The 21,859-nt window shown below is 44.0% G+C and overlaps 1 protein-coding gene across 1 annotated transcript in view; it reads left to right on the forward strand.

Moving 5' to 3' along the window:
- Positions 1-9,506: 9,506 nt before the first annotated feature.
- Positions 9,507-21,859, forward strand: part of IGDCC3 (immunoglobulin superfamily DCC subclass member 3) — a gene marked incomplete at both ends in the record, with an annotated part of 111,364 nt that continues 99,011 nt past the window's right edge. The window contains 3 exons of the mRNA XM_081964505.1: positions 9,507-9,650; positions 11,260-11,359; positions 16,345-16,650. Coding sequence (XP_081820631.1) covers positions 9,507-9,650; positions 11,260-11,359; positions 16,345-16,650 — 550 coding nt within the window. The remainder of the gene's footprint in view (positions 9,651-11,259; positions 11,360-16,344; positions 16,651-21,859) is intronic.

Below are 21,859 nucleotides of genomic sequence, written 5' to 3' on the forward strand. Positions count from 1 at the left end.
ACAAGAAAATCCAGTTGTCTTTTTTTTGGGGGGGGGACTTACTTTGGGACAAGCTGGACATGGATGATTGAGAATCTCCATAGACATTTTCCCATCCTCTTCTCTTCTTGGGACCTTCAGTAGCCCTGAGCATGTAAAGAGTTTCTCTCCCCTCCCCTCCTCTTCCCTTCCCTTCTCTCCTCACTTCTTCTCTCCCCTTCTCTTCCCTTCCCTTCTCTCCTCTCTTCTTCCCTCCCCTCCTCTTCCCTTCCCTTCTCCTCTCCTCTCTTCTTCCCTCCCCTCCTCTTCTCTTCCCTTCCCTTCTCTCCTCTCTTCTTCCCTCCCCTCCTCTTCCCTTCCATTCTCTTCTCTCCTCTCTTCCTCCTTCCCCTCCTCTTCCCTTCCCTTCTCCTTTCCTCTCTTCTTCCCTCCCCTCCTCTTCTCTTCTCTTCTTTCCTCTCCTCTCTTCTTCCCTCCCCTCCCTCCCTCCTCTCTCTCTCTCTCTTTCTCTCTCTCTTTTTTCTCATGCTTTGGTCACTTGAAGTTTATCGTGGAGTACAAATAAAAATAATCTAGATATTCCTGTAAATCCAGGAGATCCGATGCACACTCTTGCCTTTTAAAACAAATCAAGGAAACCGATCCAGTGTGGCCAATCCCAGTGGGTTGGCTATAGAACTGGTTTCTTTAGGGAAAAGGTGGGATCGGCTCCCCCCTCCAAAGGCCGATGAATTAGATTTTCCAATTCATGCCTTAGATAAGAAAAGGAGTGATTAATGGCACCCCCTCTCTGTCCTTTGGGTAATGGTGAATTAATTAATCCAGAATAAAAGGACACAAGGAGGAGGAGGAGGCGTATGCACGCATGCGTGTAAGGAAAAGGCAATTGGTGGTGATGGCCAAGGGGGGAGTGCCATTCTCTCCCTCCCATCCCTGCTAGGCAGATTTTTGGGGGAGGCATCTGTGCGACTTCTGTTGAAAATAGGATGGTGGAGAGCACAGATTGTGTCTTGGTTTTGCAAGAAATCTTTAGGGTTGAACGGTACAGAATTTGGGAAGAAGATTGGGAAAATAATTCTAATCAAATGGACTTTATTTGTTTAAAAGCCAATATTTTCTAAGGATATTTTTGGATGTGTGGCTGTTTAGTTTTATGTTGTGTATATCATCCCGGTGGGCGGTTGAACATTCAGTCAAATGGTGGATTTTTAATCATTTGTGCCCTGGAGTTTGTGAGTTGCATACTTCAGTGAGCTCAGAGTCACTCTCTTTTTCTCCATGATTACTTTGGGGTCTTACTTTATACAGGTGGCCCTCGACATATGACCACAATGGAGGCCAAAATTTATGTTGCTAAGTGAGACAAGTGAGTTTTGCCCCATTTTACGACCTTTCTTAGAGTCACAGTTGTTCAGCGAATCGTTGCATTTGTTAAGTTGGGAACACGGTTGTTAAGTGAATCTGGCTTCCCCGTTGACTTTGCTTGTCAAAAGGTCGCAAAAGGGGATCGCCTGACCCCGGGACACTGCGACTGCCGTAAACATGAATCATATGCCAAGTACAAGTAGTCCTCAACTTATGACCACAATTGAGCCCAAGATTTATGTTGTTATGTGAGACATTTGTTTTGAGTGAGTTTTGCCTCATTTTACGACTTTCCTCGCCACATTTGTTAAGTGAACCACTGCAGCTGTTAAATTAGTCACATGGTTGTTAAGTGAATCTGGATTCCCCCATTGACTTTGCTTGACAGAAGGTCACAAAATGTGATGACATCACCCCGGGACACTTCAAGCGTCATAAATGTGAGTCAATTGTCAAACATCCGAAACTACATGACCATGTGAATGCTGCAATGGTCCTAAGTGTGAAAATAGAATAGAAATAGAATAGAACAGAGAATAGAATAGAATAGAATAGAACAGAATAGAATAGAATAGAATATTGAAATGCAGAATAGAATAGAACAGAATGGAATAGAATAGAATAAAAAAGAATAAAATATTGGAATGCAGAATAGAATAGAATAGAATAGAATTCTTCATTGGCCAAGTGTGATTGGACACACAAGGAATTTGTCTTTGGTGCCTATGCTCTCAGTGTATATAAAAAGACAAAATACATTCGTCAAGAATTATAAAGTTACAACACTTAAGGATAGTCATAGGGTACAAATATGCAATCAGGAAACAATATCAATATAAATCGTAAGGATACAAGCGACAAAGTTACAGTCCTACAGTCATAAGTGGGAGGATATAGAATGGAATGGAATGGAATGGAAAGGAAAAAAGAATAGAATAGAATAGAATAATAGAATAGAATAGAATAGAATAATAGAATAGAATAGAATTCTTTATTGGCCAAGTGTGATTGGACACACAAGGAATTTGCCTTTGGTGCAGATACTCTCAGTGTCCATAAAAAGACAAGATACATTCGTCAAGAATCATAAGGTACAACACTTAAGGATAGTCATAGGGTACAAATAAGCAATCAGGAAACGATATCAATATAAATCGTAAGGATACAAGCGACAAAGTTACCGTCCTGCGGTCATAAGTGGGAGGAGATGGGTGATAGGAACGATGAGAAGATTAATAGTAATAGCAATGCAGTCTTAGTGAATAGCTTTACAGTGTTGAGGGAATTATTTGTTTAGCAGAGTGATGGCATTCGGGAAAAACCTCTCCTTGTGTCTAGTTGTCTTGGTGTGCAGTGCTCTATAGTGTCATTTTGAGGGTAGGGTAGTTTATGTCCAGGATGTGAGGGGTTAGTAGATATTTTCACAGCCCTCTTTGTGACTCGTGCATTATGCAGGTCTTTAATGGAAGGCAGGTTGGCAGTGATTGTTTTTTCTGCAGTCACTTTTTTCAATGCTGTTGTAACTTTCAGTAGTCACTAAACGAACTATTGTAAGTCAAAGGCTACCTGTTACCCAAAAGGCTGCCGTCTTTTGGGGGAAAGAGCTTCCATCCCAGCCAAGGTGGTTAGTCTATGGTTCAGTCATGCCAATCCATCCAATGGTTTTTAATCCGATTTAAGGCTTTGATTCTTAACCAGGGATCTATAAAAAAAGCATCTCGGGCGAACATAATTTGGGAAAGGCGAAAAGACAAAAGCTGCCAATGATGCCTTGCTCAGCTGAAAATGAACTGAATTCAGCTGAGGTCTTGGCCGTAGGGGCCGTTAAGCCGGTGAACGTGTGAAAGTGGTAGAGTCCTAAGTAGCTACACTAACATAATTGGGTGAAATGATGGCTTAAACTCTCCCGGGGAAAAGCAGACATTGAAAAGCTGTGTAGGAGATTACGATGTCCCATCCCGTCCTTCCCTCCCCACAATCCTTAATCGTTGCTGTTATCCAGCTTCTAAATATGTCACCAATAGAAGTTTAACGGCAACAATGGAGGCCCAAATTTTTGTCCCACATCTTTGGGAAAAGCAAAAATCAGATTTTTTGGGGACAAAATGCCAAATCCAACCTAAACAACTGGCTGGCTCTGTGCCAAACCATTAACAAAATAATAATAATAATAAGGATTGCCATCTGTCAGAAATGGTGTACGATCTCCTGCTTGGGCAGAAGGGGTTGGACTAGATGACCTACAAAGTCCCTGTTAATCTATTAAAATCCTCAAGCTTCCTAGTGGTTCGGTAAGTCGCACTCCATTTTATGATCTTGTTTGCCATGTTGTTAAGTGATTCATGTGGTCGGTAAGTGAATCCAGCACCCCACACTTGACTTTGCTTGTCAGAAGGTTCGCCAAAAGGGAACACATGAACCCAGGACACTGCAACTGTCATAAATGCAAAAGGCAAAGGTTCCCCTCGCACATATGTGCTAGTCGTTCCCGACTCTAGGGGGCGGTGCTCATCTCTGTTTCAAATCCAAAGAGCCAGCGCTGTCCAAAGACGTCTCCGTGGTCATGTGGCCGGCATGCTTAAATGTCAAAGGCGCACGGAACGCTGTTCCCCAATAAGTATTTTGAGAGGGGAGCCCAAAGTTCACCCATAACTATCAGACCTTCCCCCTTAAGGTCAGTCTGGTTGATAGTGACTTTATATATGTTCTCTTCTCTGTATAAAAGTGCATTGACACTGCGTAAGGTGGCAGTGTCCCAGATAATGTGATCCCCTTTTACAACCTTCTGACCGGGAGGGGCGGGGGGGAGCCAGATTCACTTAACAACCGGGTTAGTAACTTATCAACGGCGTGGCAAGAGAGATCGTAAAATGGAGCACAACATTCACAGATGTCTCAACCACAGAAATCTTGGGCTCAATGGAGGTCGTAAGTCGAGGACTACCTGTAATTCCTTCTTTTCCTCCTGTGCTCCTTCATTATTCAGCTAATGGCATCCAGGAAATGGCGATCGTATAGCCAATAGGCAGACCGTAATTTTATAGACGTGAAGCTGTTGTCGGGGCTTAAGAGAATTGGAGGTGCAAATGACCAGTTCGCCCACTAGAATGGACATGACCCAGGTTGAGGTTGTCAACTCTTTTGACACAACAGTTGTGTGGGCAAGCGATTTTTTGTAAGTTTCCAGGAAAAAAAAAAACACACACCAGGTTGGCTACAATCCATCTGTAAATCACAGCAACAGCTAAGAGAAAAGAGCCAGTGAGGAAGATGGAAAAGAAGGGAGTGATTAAGAGAGGCAGAGAAAAGAAACATACAGGGACCTTACGAAGTGGAGATCAGGGGCCTCCTGGAAAATAAACAATTAAAGGGGCCGGGGAGCTGATTTCAGCAAAATTAAATTCCTGAGGCTTGTACCTTTAGCCAACAAAGGTAGAAGGAGCATTTATGCTGGGTCCTGGCAAGGTATAAAGCACTGGTAATAATTAGGCAACTCTTGATTGTTAGCACGGGGCTGTCACCATGTCAGGGGAGATAATAGCATGCAATTAAGATGATTGAAATAATGCTGATCTCTCTCTTTCTCTCTCCCTGACAAATTCTCAAAAGCCAAACCCTTCATAAATGTGAAGCACCAGACAGCTAGGATAGGATAAGATAGGATGGGATGGGATGGAATGGAATGGAATAGAATAGAATAGAATAGAATAGAATAGAATAGAATAGGAAATGGAATAGGAAATGGAATAAGGAATGGAATGGAATGGAATGGAATAGAATAGGGAATGGAATAGAATAGGGAATGGAATGGAATGGAATAGGGAATGGAATGGTATAGAATGGAATAGAATAGAATAAGGAATGGAATGGAATAGAATAGAATAGGGAATGGAATGGAATAGAATGGAATAGAATAGAATAGGGAATGGAATAGAATAGAATAGAATGGAATAGAATAGAATAGAACAGAATAGAATTCTGTATTGGCCAAGTGTGATTGGACACACAAGGGATTTGTCTTTGGTGCAGATGCTCTCAGTGTACGTAAAAGACAAGATACATTCGTCAAGAATCCTAAGGAACGACACTTAATGATCGTCATAGGATACAAATAAACAATCAAATCATACTAGGAAACAATCAATATAAATCGTAAGGATACAAGCAACAAAGTTACAGCCATACTGTCGTAAGTGGGAGGAGATGGATGATAGGAACGATGAGAAGATTAATAGTAGTGCAGATTCAGAAAATTGTTTGACAGTGTTGAGGGAATTATTTGTTTAGCAGAGTGATGGCATTCAGGGGAAACTGTCCTTGTGTCCAGTTGCTCTGGTGTGCAGTGCTCTATAGCGTCGTTTTGAGGCTTGAAACAATTTATGTCCAGGTATTGGAACTGGTATTAGAAAGAATAATAACAGAATAATAGAGTTGGAAGGGACCACCCCTGCTCAAGCAGGAGACTCTATACCAGGGGGGTCAAACTCAAGGCCCCGGGGCCAGATTTGGCCCATGGGGGGGACTTAGATCTGGCCCATGGGGCCACCCTGGAAATAGTGAAGGACCGGCCTGTGGTACCTGTGCCAACAAAAATAGAGCTCAGGAGGGCTGTGGGCTTGGGTCACCACAGTGCCCCCGACACGAATGACCTTGTGTTGGCCATGCCCACACTGGCCACTCCCACCTCAGCCCCCTGAGGTCAAACACAACTCCGATGCAGCTCTGAATAAAATCGATTTTGAGACCCCTACCCTATACCATTGCAGACAAAATGGCTGTCCGGTCTCTTTAAAGGCTCCAGTGATGGAGCACCCACAACTTCTAGAGGCAAGCTGTTCCACTGGCTAATTACATCTTAGTTCTAGGTTGCTTCTCTCCTTGATCAGTTTCCATCCAATCAGACAGGAGGTTGGTTTTCCAAGTGCTGATGAGAAAATAATTCCCTGGCTGCATTCATTCCTTTGGATGGATGGTTACTGAGGATAATAAATTCGGAGAGCAAATGTCTGTGAAGATTCTCGGTCATCCAGGTCATGGTTGTCCCAAATCTGCTCTTTTCAAAAGGCAGCTGGACTTTCCTCGTTTTTCCTTGAAGATGTTTTACTTCTCATCCAACTCCCTGTTTACAACACAGTCCTTTCGGCAGTTCCAGGAAGGTTCCACACCCATTTGCACTATTTGGGTCACTCCGAAGGCACAAATAAACCTTGAAGTCGCCTTAACAACTCTCTTGAGTAAATTCTAATGATCAGACGACTGCAAGGAATATAAATCCTTCCATTCTCCACCGTTGCTAGAACCGAAGAAGCTTCTTGGATGAGAAGTGAAACATCTTCAAGGAAAAATGAAGTCCGGGTGCCTTTTGAAAAAAAGCATCTTTGGGATTAGAGATGCTGAAACGGCTGTGTGAAAAACCTTCAAAAGATCACTTTTTTTCAATGCTGTTATAATTTTGAACAGTCCTTAAACAGATGGTTATATGTTGAGCACTACTTGTATATATATATTTTTTCAAGGACGAGACTTTATTTCTGTTTTGGATTTTGTCTTCTGTTACAGCATCAGGTTTCAGGCAAGAGCTTTCCCTACCACCCTGACGTAGTTCCAGCTTCGGAATTAAATGGTGTCATTTATATTTAAGTAGGGCCTCACTTTTTAAATTATTCAAAGGTTTTAGCTTTCATTAATTCCTCTGTCTATATAGGCTGAGTTTTGTTTTTTATTTTTTGATGTTGAACGGTATTGCTTTCCTTTAAACTGATGTAATAAGCCATTATATGCTACTCAGTTCTTCTTTCTCTTACTTAAAATACAGTCTGGGTATCGTTTCACCAATAAATATGTTGACATGATATATGAAATTCAACCTGGCCTTCTGCGCAGAGTTTAAAAGGGCCAAGATTGGATCCGCTCTCGTTTCTAATCTAAACAGCCAAACAAAGAAGGAGATTGGTTTACTAGGGTGCAAACAGCTCTTGAATGAATGCTGAGGAGAAGGTATTAAAGAATTCAGCTAGTTCTCCAGGATTTTCACCGATTATTTACACATTAAAACCCTGGCAGCCTTTGCAAATTCTCCCAGCCCACTAAGGACTACTGTCTCTGCAGTGAGTTTCTACAACCTGGTACCCTTTGGGTGGGTAGGTAGGTAGGTAGGTAGATAGATAGATAGTTAGTTGATAGATAGATAGATAGATAGATAGATAGATAGATAGATAGATAGATGATAGATAGATAGATAGATGATGATAGATAGATGATAGATAGATGATGATAGATAGATAGATAGATAGATAGATAGATAGATAGATAGATGATAGATGATAGATAGATGATAGATGGATAGATAGATAGATAGATAGATAAATAGATAGATGATAGATAGATAGATAGATAGATAGATAGATAGATAGATAGATAGATAGATAGATAGACAGACAGACAGACAGACAAGCTAGATGAGAGAGAGAGGATGGATGGATGGATGGATGGATGGATGGATAGACAGACAAGATAGACTAGATAGATAGATAGATAGATAGATAGATAGATAGATAGATAGATAGATGATTGATTGATAGATGATAGATAGATAGACAGACAGACAGACAGACAAGACAAACAGACATGCTGGATTAGAGAGAAAGAGAGGGAGGGAGGATGGATAGATAGATAGATAGATAGATAGATAGATAGATAGATAGATAGATAGACAGACAAGATAGACTAGATAGATGGATGGATGGATGGATGGATGGATGGATGGATGGATAGACAGACAAGATAGACTAGATAGATAGATAGATAGATAGATAGATAGATAGATAGATAGATAGATGATAGATAGATGATAGATAGATGATAGATAGATAGATAGATAGACAGACAGACAGACAGACAGACAGACAAGATAAACAGACATGCTGGATTAGAGAGAAAGAGAGGGAGGGAGGATGGATAGATGGATAGATAGACAGACAAGATAGACTAGATAGATAGATGGATGGATGGATGGATGGATGGATAGACAGACAAGATAGACTAGATAGATAGATAGATAGATAGATAGATAGATAGATAGATAGATAGATAGATAGATAGATAGATAGATAGATAGATAAAGCACCAGGTTGGAGAAGCTCACTGCAGACACACACACAAAACCGTTGAGTTCCAAATTTCTGTTGCTAAGTGAGACATTTGCTGCAATAGTGTGAAAAATTGTCATAACTCACTTTTTCAGGATTGCAGTGTTCTCATGGTCACGTGATCAAAATTCAGTCATTTTGACAACTGACTCACATTTATGACGGTTGCTGTGTTCCGAGGTCATGTGATCCCTTCTTGTGATCTTACAACAAAGTCAATGGGGAAGCCACACTGTCTTAACAACCGTGTCCCTAACTTAACAAACTGCAGTGATTCACAAAGCAACTGTGGCATGAAAAGCCATGAAATGGGACACATTTCCCTTAACTTATGACTCGCTTAGCAACATAAATTTTGGGCCCAATTGCATCTTAATCTGAGGGCTACATGTACTCCCTTGTGTAAGATAAGGTAAAGGTTCCCCTTGCACATATGTGCTGGTTGTTCCCGACTCTAGGGGGCGGTGCTCATCTCCGTTTGGAAGCCGAAGAGCCAGCGCTGTCCAAAGACATCTCTGTGGTCATGTGGCCGGCATGACTAAACGCCAAAGGTGCACGGAACGCTGTTACCTTCCCACCAAAGGTGGTTCCTATTTTTCTCCTAGCATTTTTACATGCTTTCGAACTGCTGGGTTGGCAGAAGCTGGGACAAGTAATGGGTGCTCGCTACGTTACGCGGTGCTAGGGATTTGAACTGCCAAACTGCCGACCTTTCTGATCGACAAGCTCAGCGTCTTAGCCACTGAGCCACTGCATCCCACCTATATACAGTATATAGCCTCACCACTTCTTTTTCCAAGTCTTTTTCCATTAACCCCGAAAGGAAAGTCTCTGGTTTTATATTTATATTCACTTTAAGAATTTTCTGTATTGGAATATGAATCCTACACCAATATTTCTTTGCTTTGCTTTATCATTTAGCATAAATGATAAAAAAAATCCCTCCTTTAGGTTTATGTTACCCTCTTCCCTTGGTTAAACCCTTGGCAAGTCAGGAAGCAAGCTGATATATCGATGACCTGGACATCTGCCACCAGCCCTGGCAGAGAAGCGCAGGGTCTCCAAGTCCTGATGTTCACCCTGAGCAACCCCAGCTTGTCAGCTCATTCACTTAAGAAGTCATCAAGTTGGGCTATTTACAGTGTCCCTGGTTGGCAGGTATGGGGAGCTGGGTTGCATCTCCTCCAGATGGTGCCAAGATAAGAAAGGCTGAGCCGAAGCCTAAAAAAAAACAAATTCAGCTTTCTTAAGATCCCAAGTTATACCGTAGATAGGTCAGATAAGGGGAATCCCAGTCTCTTTACAGGAGCAGTGTATAGTTTTCATATGATAAAACCTCCTTCTGCATCTTCTGGAATCCCAGGTCAACATAAAAACCTTAGATATTGTTCTCTCTGTCTCTCTGTCTCTCTGTCTCTCTCTCTCTCTCTCTCCCTCCCTCCCTCCCTCCCTCCCTCCCTCCCTCCCTCCCTCCCTCCCTCCCTCCCTCCCTCTCTCTCTCTCTCTCTCTCTCTCTCTCTCTCTCTCTCTCTCTCTCTCTCTGGAGCTGCAGTGCTTTCCACTTTCCATGCCCCTCCTCTTAAGTATCTTAAATATTAAGTGTGTCTCTGTGGTTAGGATGCAGCATTGCAGGCAAACTCTGCCCCTCCCCTACCAGCAGTTCGATCCTGACCACCTCAAGGTTGACTCAGCCTTCTAGCCTTCCGAGGTGGGTAACATGAGGACCCAGATTGTTGGGGGCAAGATGCAAATAAGGCTGTTGTTGTAAACCACCAACGGTTGGTCGCAAGGAAGGTAATAAAATGCAGCCAAAAAAAAAAACATTTAACAAACGTCTTGCTTATCAACTGGAATTTTGAGCTCAATTGGGGTTGTAATTGGAGGATTACCTGTTTTCTCTTAACGAAGACCAGTTGGTGATGAGAAAACTTGCACATAACTGATAGCTGAAGAAACGGCCAAATATTTAAGAAATGCTAAGGGCTAAAGGGACGCAGTGGCTCAGTGGCTAAGACGCTGAGCTGGTCAATCAGAATGGTCAACAATTCAGTGGTTCAAATCCCTAGCGCCACGTAATGGAGTGAGCTTCCGTTACTTGTCCCAGCTTCTGCCAACCTAGCAGTTTGAAAGCACGTAAAAAATGAAAGTAGAAAAAATCGGAACCACCTTTGGTGGGAAGGGAACAGCATTCTGTGCGCCTTCGGCATTGAGTCATGCCGGCCACATGACCACGGAGACGTCTTCGGACAGCTCTGGCTCTTCGGCTTTGAAACGGAGAAGAGCACCGCCCCCTGGAGTCAGGAATGACTAGCACATATGTGCGAGGGGAACCTTTATCTTTACCTTAAGGGCTGCAAGGTTGGCTGACTATTGAACTTGTTTCTGAATAAATGTATGTAGACACGACATGTCATCCTTTCAACGTTGCAATGTGCTTTGATTTGAAAGGTATCATCTTGGCCAATCCGAGATGTTTTTCTCCCCTAGGGCGCCGGCAGCTTAAGTAATATACAGCCAATAAGTGACTTATTAGGAAATGAGTGGCAATTCTCAATTAATCGTTTCATTGAATTTTTTCCATTCGCTAGAAGAGGAAGCGGGGCCAACTCAATTTCATTTCTTCTTTTTCTGGTTCTGGCGGTTTGACCTGGAGCTGTTTTTCAGTTCTTTGAGGAGAATTTCAGGTCTTTTTTTTTCTTTTTCTTTTTAAAAAAGCCCAACAGGGAAAGAATCCGTGTTTCCAGCTTGTCTCTTTGTGATGTTTCAGGCGTATTCCGCTGGGTCTGAGTTGGCCTCTCATGCAAACATTCTTCTGATTTTCCAAAGTGGCTTTCCCACCCAGGTGATGGCCAGGTCAAAGGCCAAAGGTCTGCAGGGTTGCCTGCCCAGGAATGCTTTCTCTAACATTCCTCCTTCCTATAATTTGGAGTGTCAAACGACCTGAATAGTTAAGATTCTGGAATCCGATAAGTAAGGCAGAATAATTGAGCCCAGAGCGTTCTCTTGATGGATTGGTAGACCCCCTTCTTTTGACTCGCTGCTTCATTGTTTGTTGGATTGACTTGGTGAATTTCTGGCCCACCCACCCACCCACGCCACATCAAGAGTTCAGAGGGGTCTTCTTAGCATCTCTTTCTCCAGTTTGCCATCATCTCCCCCTGACCTTTCCCCAAACAACCCTGTGAGGTAGTCTGGATTGAAAGACGGTCACCAACTTGTTTTCCAAGGCACCCGGAGGCCAGACAAGGAATAATGGATGGAAACTGAACAAGGAGAGATTCAACCTGGAAATAAGGAGGAATTTTCTGACAGTGAGAACAATCAACTCATGGAACAGAAGTTGCCTTCGGAAGTTATGGGAGCTTCATCACTGGAGGCTTTCAAGAAGAGATTGGACTGCCGTCCGTCAGAAACGGTGTAGGGTCTCCTGCTTGGGCAGGGGGAGGGTTGGACTAGATGGCCTACAAGGTCCCTTCCAACTCTGTTAATCTGTGAATCTGTAATCCTGGTGGGGGAGAACAGGAGAGAGTGGGGGGAGGTCGCGATCTTTTGGGCCACGGATCAGCGCAGGGCAAATTCGAGTGTTTTCCAGATTCCTCCTTCTGCTTTTGATGGCAACCCAAGTTGGATTAGGAGGGGATCAATTTGGAGTGCAACCTGAGATGTGGCAGATGGAGAAATTGAGCAGGAAGGCAGGGATGATGAGTTGTGGGTCAAAAGCAAAGGCAAAACTTTTCCAAACTCGGAGACTCAGTTTACCTTTTGCAGTCGAGCTGAGAATAAACACACGTCTGCTGCTTTTATTAACCCATTAAGCATTTTAAAACATTGTCTTCCCACAGCTATGGCAAATCTCCTGGCCTCTCTTATTTTAAAGAGCAAAAGCACTACGGGTAGTTGATGACTTACGACCACAGTTGAGCTTAACATTTGTGTTGTTAAGCAAAACAGTCGTTAAGTGAATCTTGACCCAGTTTGCAAGACTCCTTGCCGTGGTTGTTAAGTGAATCACCGCGGCAGTTAAGTGAGCAACGGCTGTTAAGTGAATCTGGTTTCCCCGTGGACTTTGCTTGTCAGATGGTCGCAAAAAGGGACCACGTGACCCCGGGACGCTGCAACCATCATAAATGTGAGTAAGTGGTCAAGCATCCAATTGTAAATCACGTGATGAAAAAAGAAATCATCGTTAAGTAAGACACGTTTTTCAGAGCCGTTGTAACGTCCGTCACTAAATGAACTGGACTTGCTTTTGTCAAAAACGGAAGTGAAGATGGTCATGTGACCTTGGGATGGATGCCAAGCATCCAAAGTGTTATGCGATTGGGGGGAGGAACATCAGATCTTCGATTTGGGGTTCATAACAATGGTGGGTTCCAGATCCCGTTGTAACCGATATGGCGCATAGTGCGCGCATGCGTCCTTACCTCCACGACGCCTCCATGACACTCCAGCTGCTTGGCGGAGCGTCACGCAGACCGGAAGTGAGCGGAAGTGCTGAAGAGCTCAAATACAGTTAAGGGGCTCAGGCGGGCGGGTGAGCCCTCCGGAGCACCCTACCAGAACGGTACCCGGTGCTCCCAGCAGGCACCGGTACACCCGTACTAGGGCATACTGCCTGCAACCCACCCCTAGGTCATAATTATCCCCAGGTCAGGGGTTGGTTTCAGCAGGTACAGCCTGGTACGGCCATACCGGTAGTAGTCGGGAGCAGCGGCCACCATACTGGTATGGTGGCTTGTTTGGCCCACCCGCCTTCCATGCCTGTTTTTGAAGCAGCCGGGCCAATGGTGTACAATTGTGACCTCCGATGAGTAGCTGGGTGTCGTAGGGGTGATGGAGTGCACATGCATTCCTAGCGCACATCTGGCCCATGCACAGTGCACGTTCGGCCCATGCATGAACAGACCACGAGCAGCATAGCAGTAGCGAGGGCAAGAGCAACCCACCACGGCCCCAAGTACATCTATCAAACCTTTGAATGGCCGCTAAGCATTCATCTATGGAGATTCTCCATCATCCAGGTCATGGTTACCATGGATGCAATGATAACATGCAAATGTCCAGCTGTCTGCAAGAGGTATAAATCCTTCCATTCCCCACCATCCAGTCACAGCTGAAGAAGCTTCTGAGATGAAAAGTGAAATATCTTCAGAGATGAGAAGCGAAATGTCTTCAAAGGAAAAAAGTCCCCTTGCCTCCTGAATTAGAATTAGAATAACAGAGTTGGAAGGGACCTTGGAGATCTTCTAGTCCAACCCCCTGCTTAGGCAGGAAACCCTACAGCACTTCAGACAAATGGTTATCCAATCTCTCCTTAAAAACTTCCACTGTTGGAGCATTTACAACTTCTGGAGGTAAGCTGTCCCACAGATTAATTGTTCTGTCAGGAAATTTCTCCTCAGTTGCTTCTCTCCTTGATTAGTTTCCACCCATTGCTTCTTATCCTGCCCTTAGGTGTTTTGGAGAATAGCTTGACTCCTTTTTTGTGGCAGCCTCTGAGATATTGGAAGACTGCTATCATGTCTCCCCTAATCCTTTTCATTAAACTAGACATACCCAGTTCCTGCAACCGTTCTTCCTATGGTTTAGTCTCCAGTCCCCTAATCATCTTTGTTGCTCTTCTCTGCACTCTTTCTAGAGTCTCCACATCTTTTTTACATCGTGGTGACCAAAACTGGATGCAGGATTCCAAATGTAGCCTTACCAAGGCATTATAAAGTGGTATTAACCCTTCATGTGATCTTGATTCTATCCCTCTCTTTATGTAGCCTAGAACTGTGTTGGCTTTTCTGGCAGTTGAGAAAAATATTACCACATATATATTTTACTACTATAGAAGAACATAGCTCTTCTCCTACAGGGTCTTATTTCATGGAATGAAACTTGGGTCTATTGAAGCCAAAATGTAACTATATAAATAAGAAGGAAAGAATTGGCATTTGACTGTGTCAACCTTTTACAGCAATACCTGGGTACTCATTGTTAATTGGTTCTGAAAAGGCACAATGAGTACCAAAAATGATGAGTACCAGATAGGTTTTTGCCATCAGGAATGAAAAAAAAAAGACTCTTGGGATAAGCCCCCAGTCCAGAACATTTTGCAAAATGGTTTGATTTTTCTTGGCAACGCCGAGGGCTAGAAATATGTTTTCTTTTTAGAGCCCGACAGTTTAAGACTTCAGATCCTTCAGGAAGCCTCTCTGGATTGCTTGTTTGATCTCCCATCTTCTGAGCAGAAGCTCCTTGGCAAGTTTCCCCCAGCACAAACATTGTAGTTCCCCGCTCTCATTGTTTCTTTTCTCCTGGGGGCTTCAAAAGAGCTTCTTCTCTTTCTCGGTAATAGTGGAAATGTAAACATAAAGGAGAGATTTTTTTTATCATTTATGCTAAATGATAAAGCAAAGCAAAGAAATATTGGTGTAGGATTCATATTCCAATACAGAAAATTCTTAAAGTGAATATAAATATAAAACCAGAGACTTTCCTTTCGGGGTTAATGGAAAAAGATTTGGAAAAAGAAGTGGTGATGCTATATACTGTATATAGGTGGGATGCAGTGGCTCAGTGGCTAAGACGCTGAGCTTGTCGATCAGAAAGGTCGGCAGTTTGGCGGTTCGAATCCCTAGCACCGCGTAACGGAGTGAGCACCCATTACTTGTCCCAGCTTCTGCCAACCCAGCAGTTCAAAAGCATGTAGAAATGCTAGGAGAAAAATAGGAACCACCTTTGGTGGGAATGTAAGAGCGCTCCGTGCACCTTTGGCATTTAGTCATGCTGGTCACATGACCACGGAGATGTCTTCGGACAGCGCTGGCTCTTCGGCTTTGAAACGCAGATGAGCACCGCCCCCTAGAGTCGGGAATGACTAGCACATATGTGCAAAGGGAACCTTTACCTTAGTTTGTGTGTGTGTGTGTGTGTGTGTGGACGACAGCAAGATTACTTTACGCTAAAAAAAATGGAAGGACACTTTGACCCTGACAACAGACGAATGGCTGCAAAAGTTGATGGAATTAGCAGACACGACTAAATTGACTGCTTTGATCAAAGAAAAAAAAAATACAAATACCTTTGTTTCTGCCTGGAAACCACTTCTGTACTTTGTGCTTGAGGTAGAAACCAAATGAAACTTTGATTTTGGGGCTTTACCGGTTAGATCAGGGGTGTCAAACTCAAGGCCCGTGGGGTGTTTAGATCTGGCCTGCGGGCTGCCCTGGAAACAGAGAAGGACCAGCCTACAGTGCCTCTGCCAGCCAAAACGCAGCTCCGGAGGGCTGTGTATGCCTTCCCAAGCTCCGTTTTGGCTGGCAGAGGGTTGCAGGAGGCTGTTGCAGTCAAAAATGGAGCTCCCAAGTCCTTTTTTTTACTGGCAGAGCTCTTGGACCGCTTTAGGTGCTCCCAACACAAGTGACGTTGAGCTGACCATGCCCCTCCCAGGCCCCTGAGGTCAGAACCAACCCTGATGTGGCCCTCAATGAAATCGAGTTTGACACCCCTAGATTAGATAGTGTGTTACAGAAGTGAGCTAGTTTAAACTATTGTGTACAACTAAAAAGTTGTGGTTTGATGTTATTACCCTATCTTACTGCACCAAAGGGAGTCAAAAGGCATTGCCTTTTCTTTCTTTCTTTCTTTCTTTCTTTCTTTCTTTCTTTCTTTCTTTCTTTCTTTCTTTCTTTCTTTCTTTCTTTCTTTCTTTCTTTCTTTCTTCCTTCCTTCCTTCCTTCCTTTTCCCTTCTCTTCCACTTTTCCTTCCCTTTTTTTTGCTTTTGTATTTTTTTTTTTGCATATCATAAATTAATAAAACTGTCACAGTCTATAAAAGGACGTCTTCTCTTCTCTTTTATTCCAGATTTCGGCTTCGCCACTGAGCTGGCGTTCACCGTAGAGCCCAGCGACCAGGTAGCTGCCCAGGAACAGCCCCTGGTCTTGGATTGCCAAGTGGAAGGGATTCAACCCATCGGCATCACGTGGCGAAAGAACGGGCTGCTGGTGGCGGAGGGCGAGGAGCCCTTGACGCTGGCCAACGGCTCTCTCTACTTCTCCCACTTCCGGAAGCGGAAGGAGGACGGCACTTCCGACGAAGGGGAGTACGGCTGCGTGGCTCGGAACCGCTTCGGTTTGTTGGTCAGCCGGAAAGCTCGGATTCAGGCAGCAAGTAAGTGGTCCTTCCTTCCCAACCTGAGGGACGTGTTTATGGAGAGGTTCAGTCATCCAGATATTCATGATTATCCCAAAGGTGCTTTTTCGTGAGGCAACTGGACTTACCGTATTTTTCGGAGTATAAGACGCACCTTTCCCTCCCCCCCAAAGAGCATGGAAATGTTGGTGCGTCTTATACACCGAATACAGCCATTTTTGGCCTCCCGAAGCCCAGCCCCCACATCCCATTCTTGTGAAAAATGGGGCGTTTTTCATCAAAATGGGAGTGTTTTTGCCTCCCCCCCCCAGAAGCACTCTGCAGGCTTCAGGTGGTCTGGGGGAAGGGGAAAATGCCCCCGTTTTGGTGAAAACAGCCTGTTTTTGCCTTCCCCTAGCCCTGCTGAAGCCTGCAGAGTGCTCCTGAGGGCCAGGGAGGACAAAAACTTTTTTTCTTACTTACCTCTTCGAAATCATGGTGCATCTTATACACCGGTGCGTCTTATAGTCTGAAAAATATGGTACCTTGTTTTTCCCTTTTTTTATATATAATAATTTTTTATTATTTTTGTCTTTTCATCACATATTACAATCTTTATATCAACAGTTTGTACAATGTTACATCGTCATATCTGTACCTTGTTTTTCCTTGAAGATGTTTCTCTTCTCATCCAAGAAGCTTCTTCAGCTCTGACTGGATGATGGTGGGGGATGGAAGGTTTTATACTCCTTGCAGACAGCCGGTCATTGAAAGAGGGATCAAAATGGCCATCTAGGTCAAAATTGAGCAGCTCTCTCTCAACAGAGGGGGGGATATGACAACATCTCTCTCCAGTCTACAACATGGTCCTTTCATCAGTGGCTCCATACCCATTTGCACTACTCGGGACACAGACAAACCTCCAAGTGGCCTCAACGACTCTCTAAAAGGAATGCAAACGACCAGCTGTCTGCAAGGAGTATAAATCCTTCCATTCCCCACTATCCAGACAGAGCTGAAGAAGCTTCTTGGTTGAGGGGCAAAATGTCTTCAAAGGAAAAAAAGAGGTGGAGACTCTAGAAACAGAGCAGAGAAGAGCAACAAGGATGATTAGGGGACTGGAGGCTAAAACACATGAAGAACGGTTGCAGGGATTGGGTATGTCTACTTTTGATGAAAAGAAGGACTAGGGTCATGATAGCAGTGTTCCAATATCTCAGGAGTTGCCCCAAAGAAGAGGGAGTCAAGCTATTCTCCAAAGCACCTGAGGGTAGGACAAGAAGCAATGGGTGGAAACTAATCAAGGAGAGAAGCAACTTAGAACTGAGGAGAAATTTCCTGACAGAAAAATTAATCAGTGGAACAGAAGTTGCGTCCAGAAGTTGTGAATGCTCCAACACTGGAGGTTTTTAAGAAGATGTTGGATAACCATTTGTCTGAAATGGTATAAGGTTTCCTGCCTAGGCAGGGGGTTGGACTAGAAGACCTCCAAGGTCCCTTCCAACTCTGTTATTCTATTGTATTCTATTTTATTTTAAAAACCAACAAGTCCAGTTGCCTCTTGAAAAAAAGCACCCCGAGGGACAGTGAATGTATCCTGATGTCCACTTCTGACTGGCAAGGTTTCCAGGTTTTCTTTATACCATTCTAGACCAGCGGCTCTCTAGTCTCTTCTTAAAGGCCTCCAGTGATGCAAGACGTTCTACTAGTCAATTGTGCTCACTATTAGGAAATTTATCCTTAATTGCAGGTTGCTTCTCTCCTGGATTAGTTTCCACCCATTGCTTCTTGTCCTGCCCTCAGGTGCTTTGGGGAATAGTTTGACTCCCTTTTCTTTCTGGCAGCCCCTGAGATATTGGAACATTGCTATCATGTCTCCCCTAGTCCTTCTTTTCATTAAATTGGACATACCCAATTCCAGCAACTTTATATGCTTCATCCTCCAGTCCCCTTACAGGGATGCAGTGGCTCAGTGGCTAAGACGCTGAGCTTGTCGATCAGAAAGGTCGGCAGTTCGGCGGTTTGAATCCCAAGCACCACGTAACAGAGTGAGCTCCCGTTACTTGTCCCAGCTTTTGCCAACCTAGCAGTTCGAAAGCACGTAAAAATGTAAGTAGAAAAGTGGGACGGTAACAGCGTTCTATGCACCTTTGGCGTTTAGTCATGCTGGCCACATGACCACAGAGACATCTTCGGACAGCACTGGCTCTTCGGCTTTGAAATGGAGATGAGCACTGTCCCCTAGAGTCGGGAATGACTAGCACATGTGCGAGGGAAATCTTTACCTTTACCAGTCACCTGATCATTTTCTTTGCCCTTCTCTGTACTCTTTTCAGAGTCCCAGCATCTTTTTTTATTTCTGAGTCAAAGGGTGTGAACTGGGGTATGTCTTCTTGCAATCTAAATGCGATGCCTTCGATGACCCACTGCAGTACTCAGTTTGTCTTCTAAATCTATCAATCGGCAAAAATATACCCTGATTCTGTAATGTAAGAACATCTCGGCTTCTATCGGGATAGCAAAACAAGTGTCTGATCTTTGTGAGCGCAAAGGGATATGGAGAGATGTGTGAACAAGGCCTCTGGCAATCCCAGAACTTGTGTTAGTGTTAAAAGAAGCTTAGCGTTTGAAGATAAACGCTTCCATTTCTCAGGTACCTTCTCATGCATGATAAAATAGGCAAAAAGGAAAAGAGAAATTAGAAAAAAACAGAAATGTAACTAGGTCATAGTCTCTGGAGAGCATAGTATAACTGCACATTTATATGTGTAGAAATAGACACGCTTCATAACATTTATTTTAATCCATTACCACTCTGAACTTCTTTGGAAAGCTTAGAATGACTGAATTAGCTGTTGGTCAACTTCCAATCCAAACTAACATTATGAGACCCTTGTTAAGTCTTTTCTCCGTCATTTCTGCATGGATTTACATTTTTTTTAAAATCTGCATCAAACGTGCCTCTTAATACACAATATTCTGTTTCTTTTAAATCTCCACTTATAATGTATATGCTGACTGGGATTGAGGATGGGGTTGGAATGAGGAGAGGTGTTGTGGCCCACCAGTGGAGCAGGCAGCAGATTCAGACAGTGAGGAGGTCGGGGAGGAACATGGGCCAGTCCTGGAGTCTGGGGAAGGCTCTGATGAGGGCTCTGTGTCGGAGGCAGAGAGGGGGCCAGAGCCATCCGATAATTCTCAGCTGCCTTCAGAGTCAGAGATCAGTGAGGCAGGCGAACAGCTGGAGCCTGTTCCCAGTGTGCGCATGCGCAGAGTTGCCAGATGAAGGGAACAACTAAAGAACGGGGGTGACATGGGAGGAAGGCCACAGGTGGACGATGAATGGCCCCTCCCAGAGGAAATAAAAGAGGAGCAAAAAGGGAGTGGAGTTTGCAGGAGACAATTAGTTTGCTTAATTGGTTCCTGACTCTCCGAGACTCCTTGCCAAGTTTTGCAGATATCAACCTGGCAGCTCTCCAAGCCAGAGAAGGTGAGAATCTAGTATTTTAGGCCCAGTGAATGACAAAGACGCCTTCATGTGGAGTCTTTGGTGCTCTCTGGGCATGTTGGGACACTCTGCTGAACACTTTATTCCCACAGCACTGTTTTAAGCCTAAGACATTTACCCAGCTAGTAGGCTATTATCATGTTTCTCATCTTCTCATCTTTCCTACTATCTTTGCCTATTGGTATCTTATAATTTGTCACTTGTTTATGCTTAATGATTGCAACTGTGATTTATGATCTATGTCCTATCATTTTGTTGCTGTATGTCTGTGCACTGAAGAGCTTATATACCAAAGACAAATTCCTTGTGTCCAATCATGCCAGGCTAATAAAGAATATTCTATTCTATTCTATTCTATTCTATTCTATTCTATTCTACTCTACTCTACTCTACTCTACTCTACTCTACTCTACTCTACTCTACACTACACTACACTACACTACACTACACTACACTTTCTATTCTATTCTACTCTATCTACTCTACTCTCTATTCTGCTCTGCTCTGCTCTACTCTACTCTACTCTACTCTCTGTTCTGTTCCATTCCATTCCGTTCCATTCCATTCCATAGTAAAACTTCTATGGGGGTATGGCAGTGGCCTCATAAACGGTTGTTCAATTCAGCTATCCATGCAATCGCCTCTGGTATTGCTTCATTCAGAACTTCTAGGGGAGCAGAGAATGCACTGAAGATGTTGCCTAGTTGGGTAGCAAAACGTCTGCAAGCAAACTCAGAGAACTCCAAGAACTTCACAAATCAACTCCGAACCACAACAATTCTCTTCTATTGGTACATGATAATCTTTGCAGTTCTTAATGTTCTCTGGACTTGGTTGTTGGCTTACCCTCATGGTACACTGATGATGTTTCCTAGTCTGGTAATAAAATGTCTGCAAGCTCAGAGAGCCTCCAGGGATCCCACTGCTTGCTCTTCTCCTACTACAGGGATGGTAGCAATGGTGAAATTCAAATTTTTTTACTACCGGTTCTGTGGGCGTGGCTTGGTGAGTGTGGTGTGGCTTGGTGGGCATGGCTTGCTGGGTGTGGCAGGGGAAAGATACTGCAAAATCTCCATTCCCACTCTCCACTCTGGGGCCAGCCAGAGGTGGCATTTGCCGGTTCTCTGAACTACTCAAAATTTCCACTACCAGTTCTCCAAACTACTCAAAATTTTGGCTGCCGGTTGTCTGAACTACTCAAAATTCCTGCTACCAGTTCTTCGAACTACTCAAAATTTCTGCTACCGATTATCCAAACTACTCAAAATTTCCGCTACTGGTTCTCTGAACTACTCAAAATTTCCACTAACGATTCTCCAGAAACTGTCAGAACCTGCTGGATTTCACCCCTGGATGGTAGTGATCTCACCACCCCAGCATTATCTCTCTCTGGAGAACTCCATCAAAATCGCTTCTTTTTGGAACTCAGTTTCCAAGGCAAGTTCTCTCTCACCCAGCCAAATTGAAAACAGGTCCGGGGGTAGGGGAATGCCAGATAATGTTTTCGCAGGGCAGTCGGATGAGCAGGCTGGGGGACAGGTTCTCCTCCTCTCCGTGGCCTGTTTGTCAACGAGAGAGGCAAGTGCTTGAAACTTAATTTTTTAACAGTTGGGTTGCTGTTGCCTGGGGAGTGGGAGGGGAGGGGGGAGGGGGTCAGCATCCCTTGCTAAATAGCCCCGATTAAGCCTGAACCTGGGATCTCCCCTTTGGTTCCTCCCTCCGCCCCTCTCCGCTGTCTTG

Source organism: Natrix helvetica (genome assembly GCF_964273705.1).
Source record: "Natrix helvetica genome assembly, chromosome: 12".
Lineage (NCBI taxonomy): Eukaryota > Metazoa > Chordata > Lepidosauria > Squamata > Natricidae > Natrix > Natrix helvetica.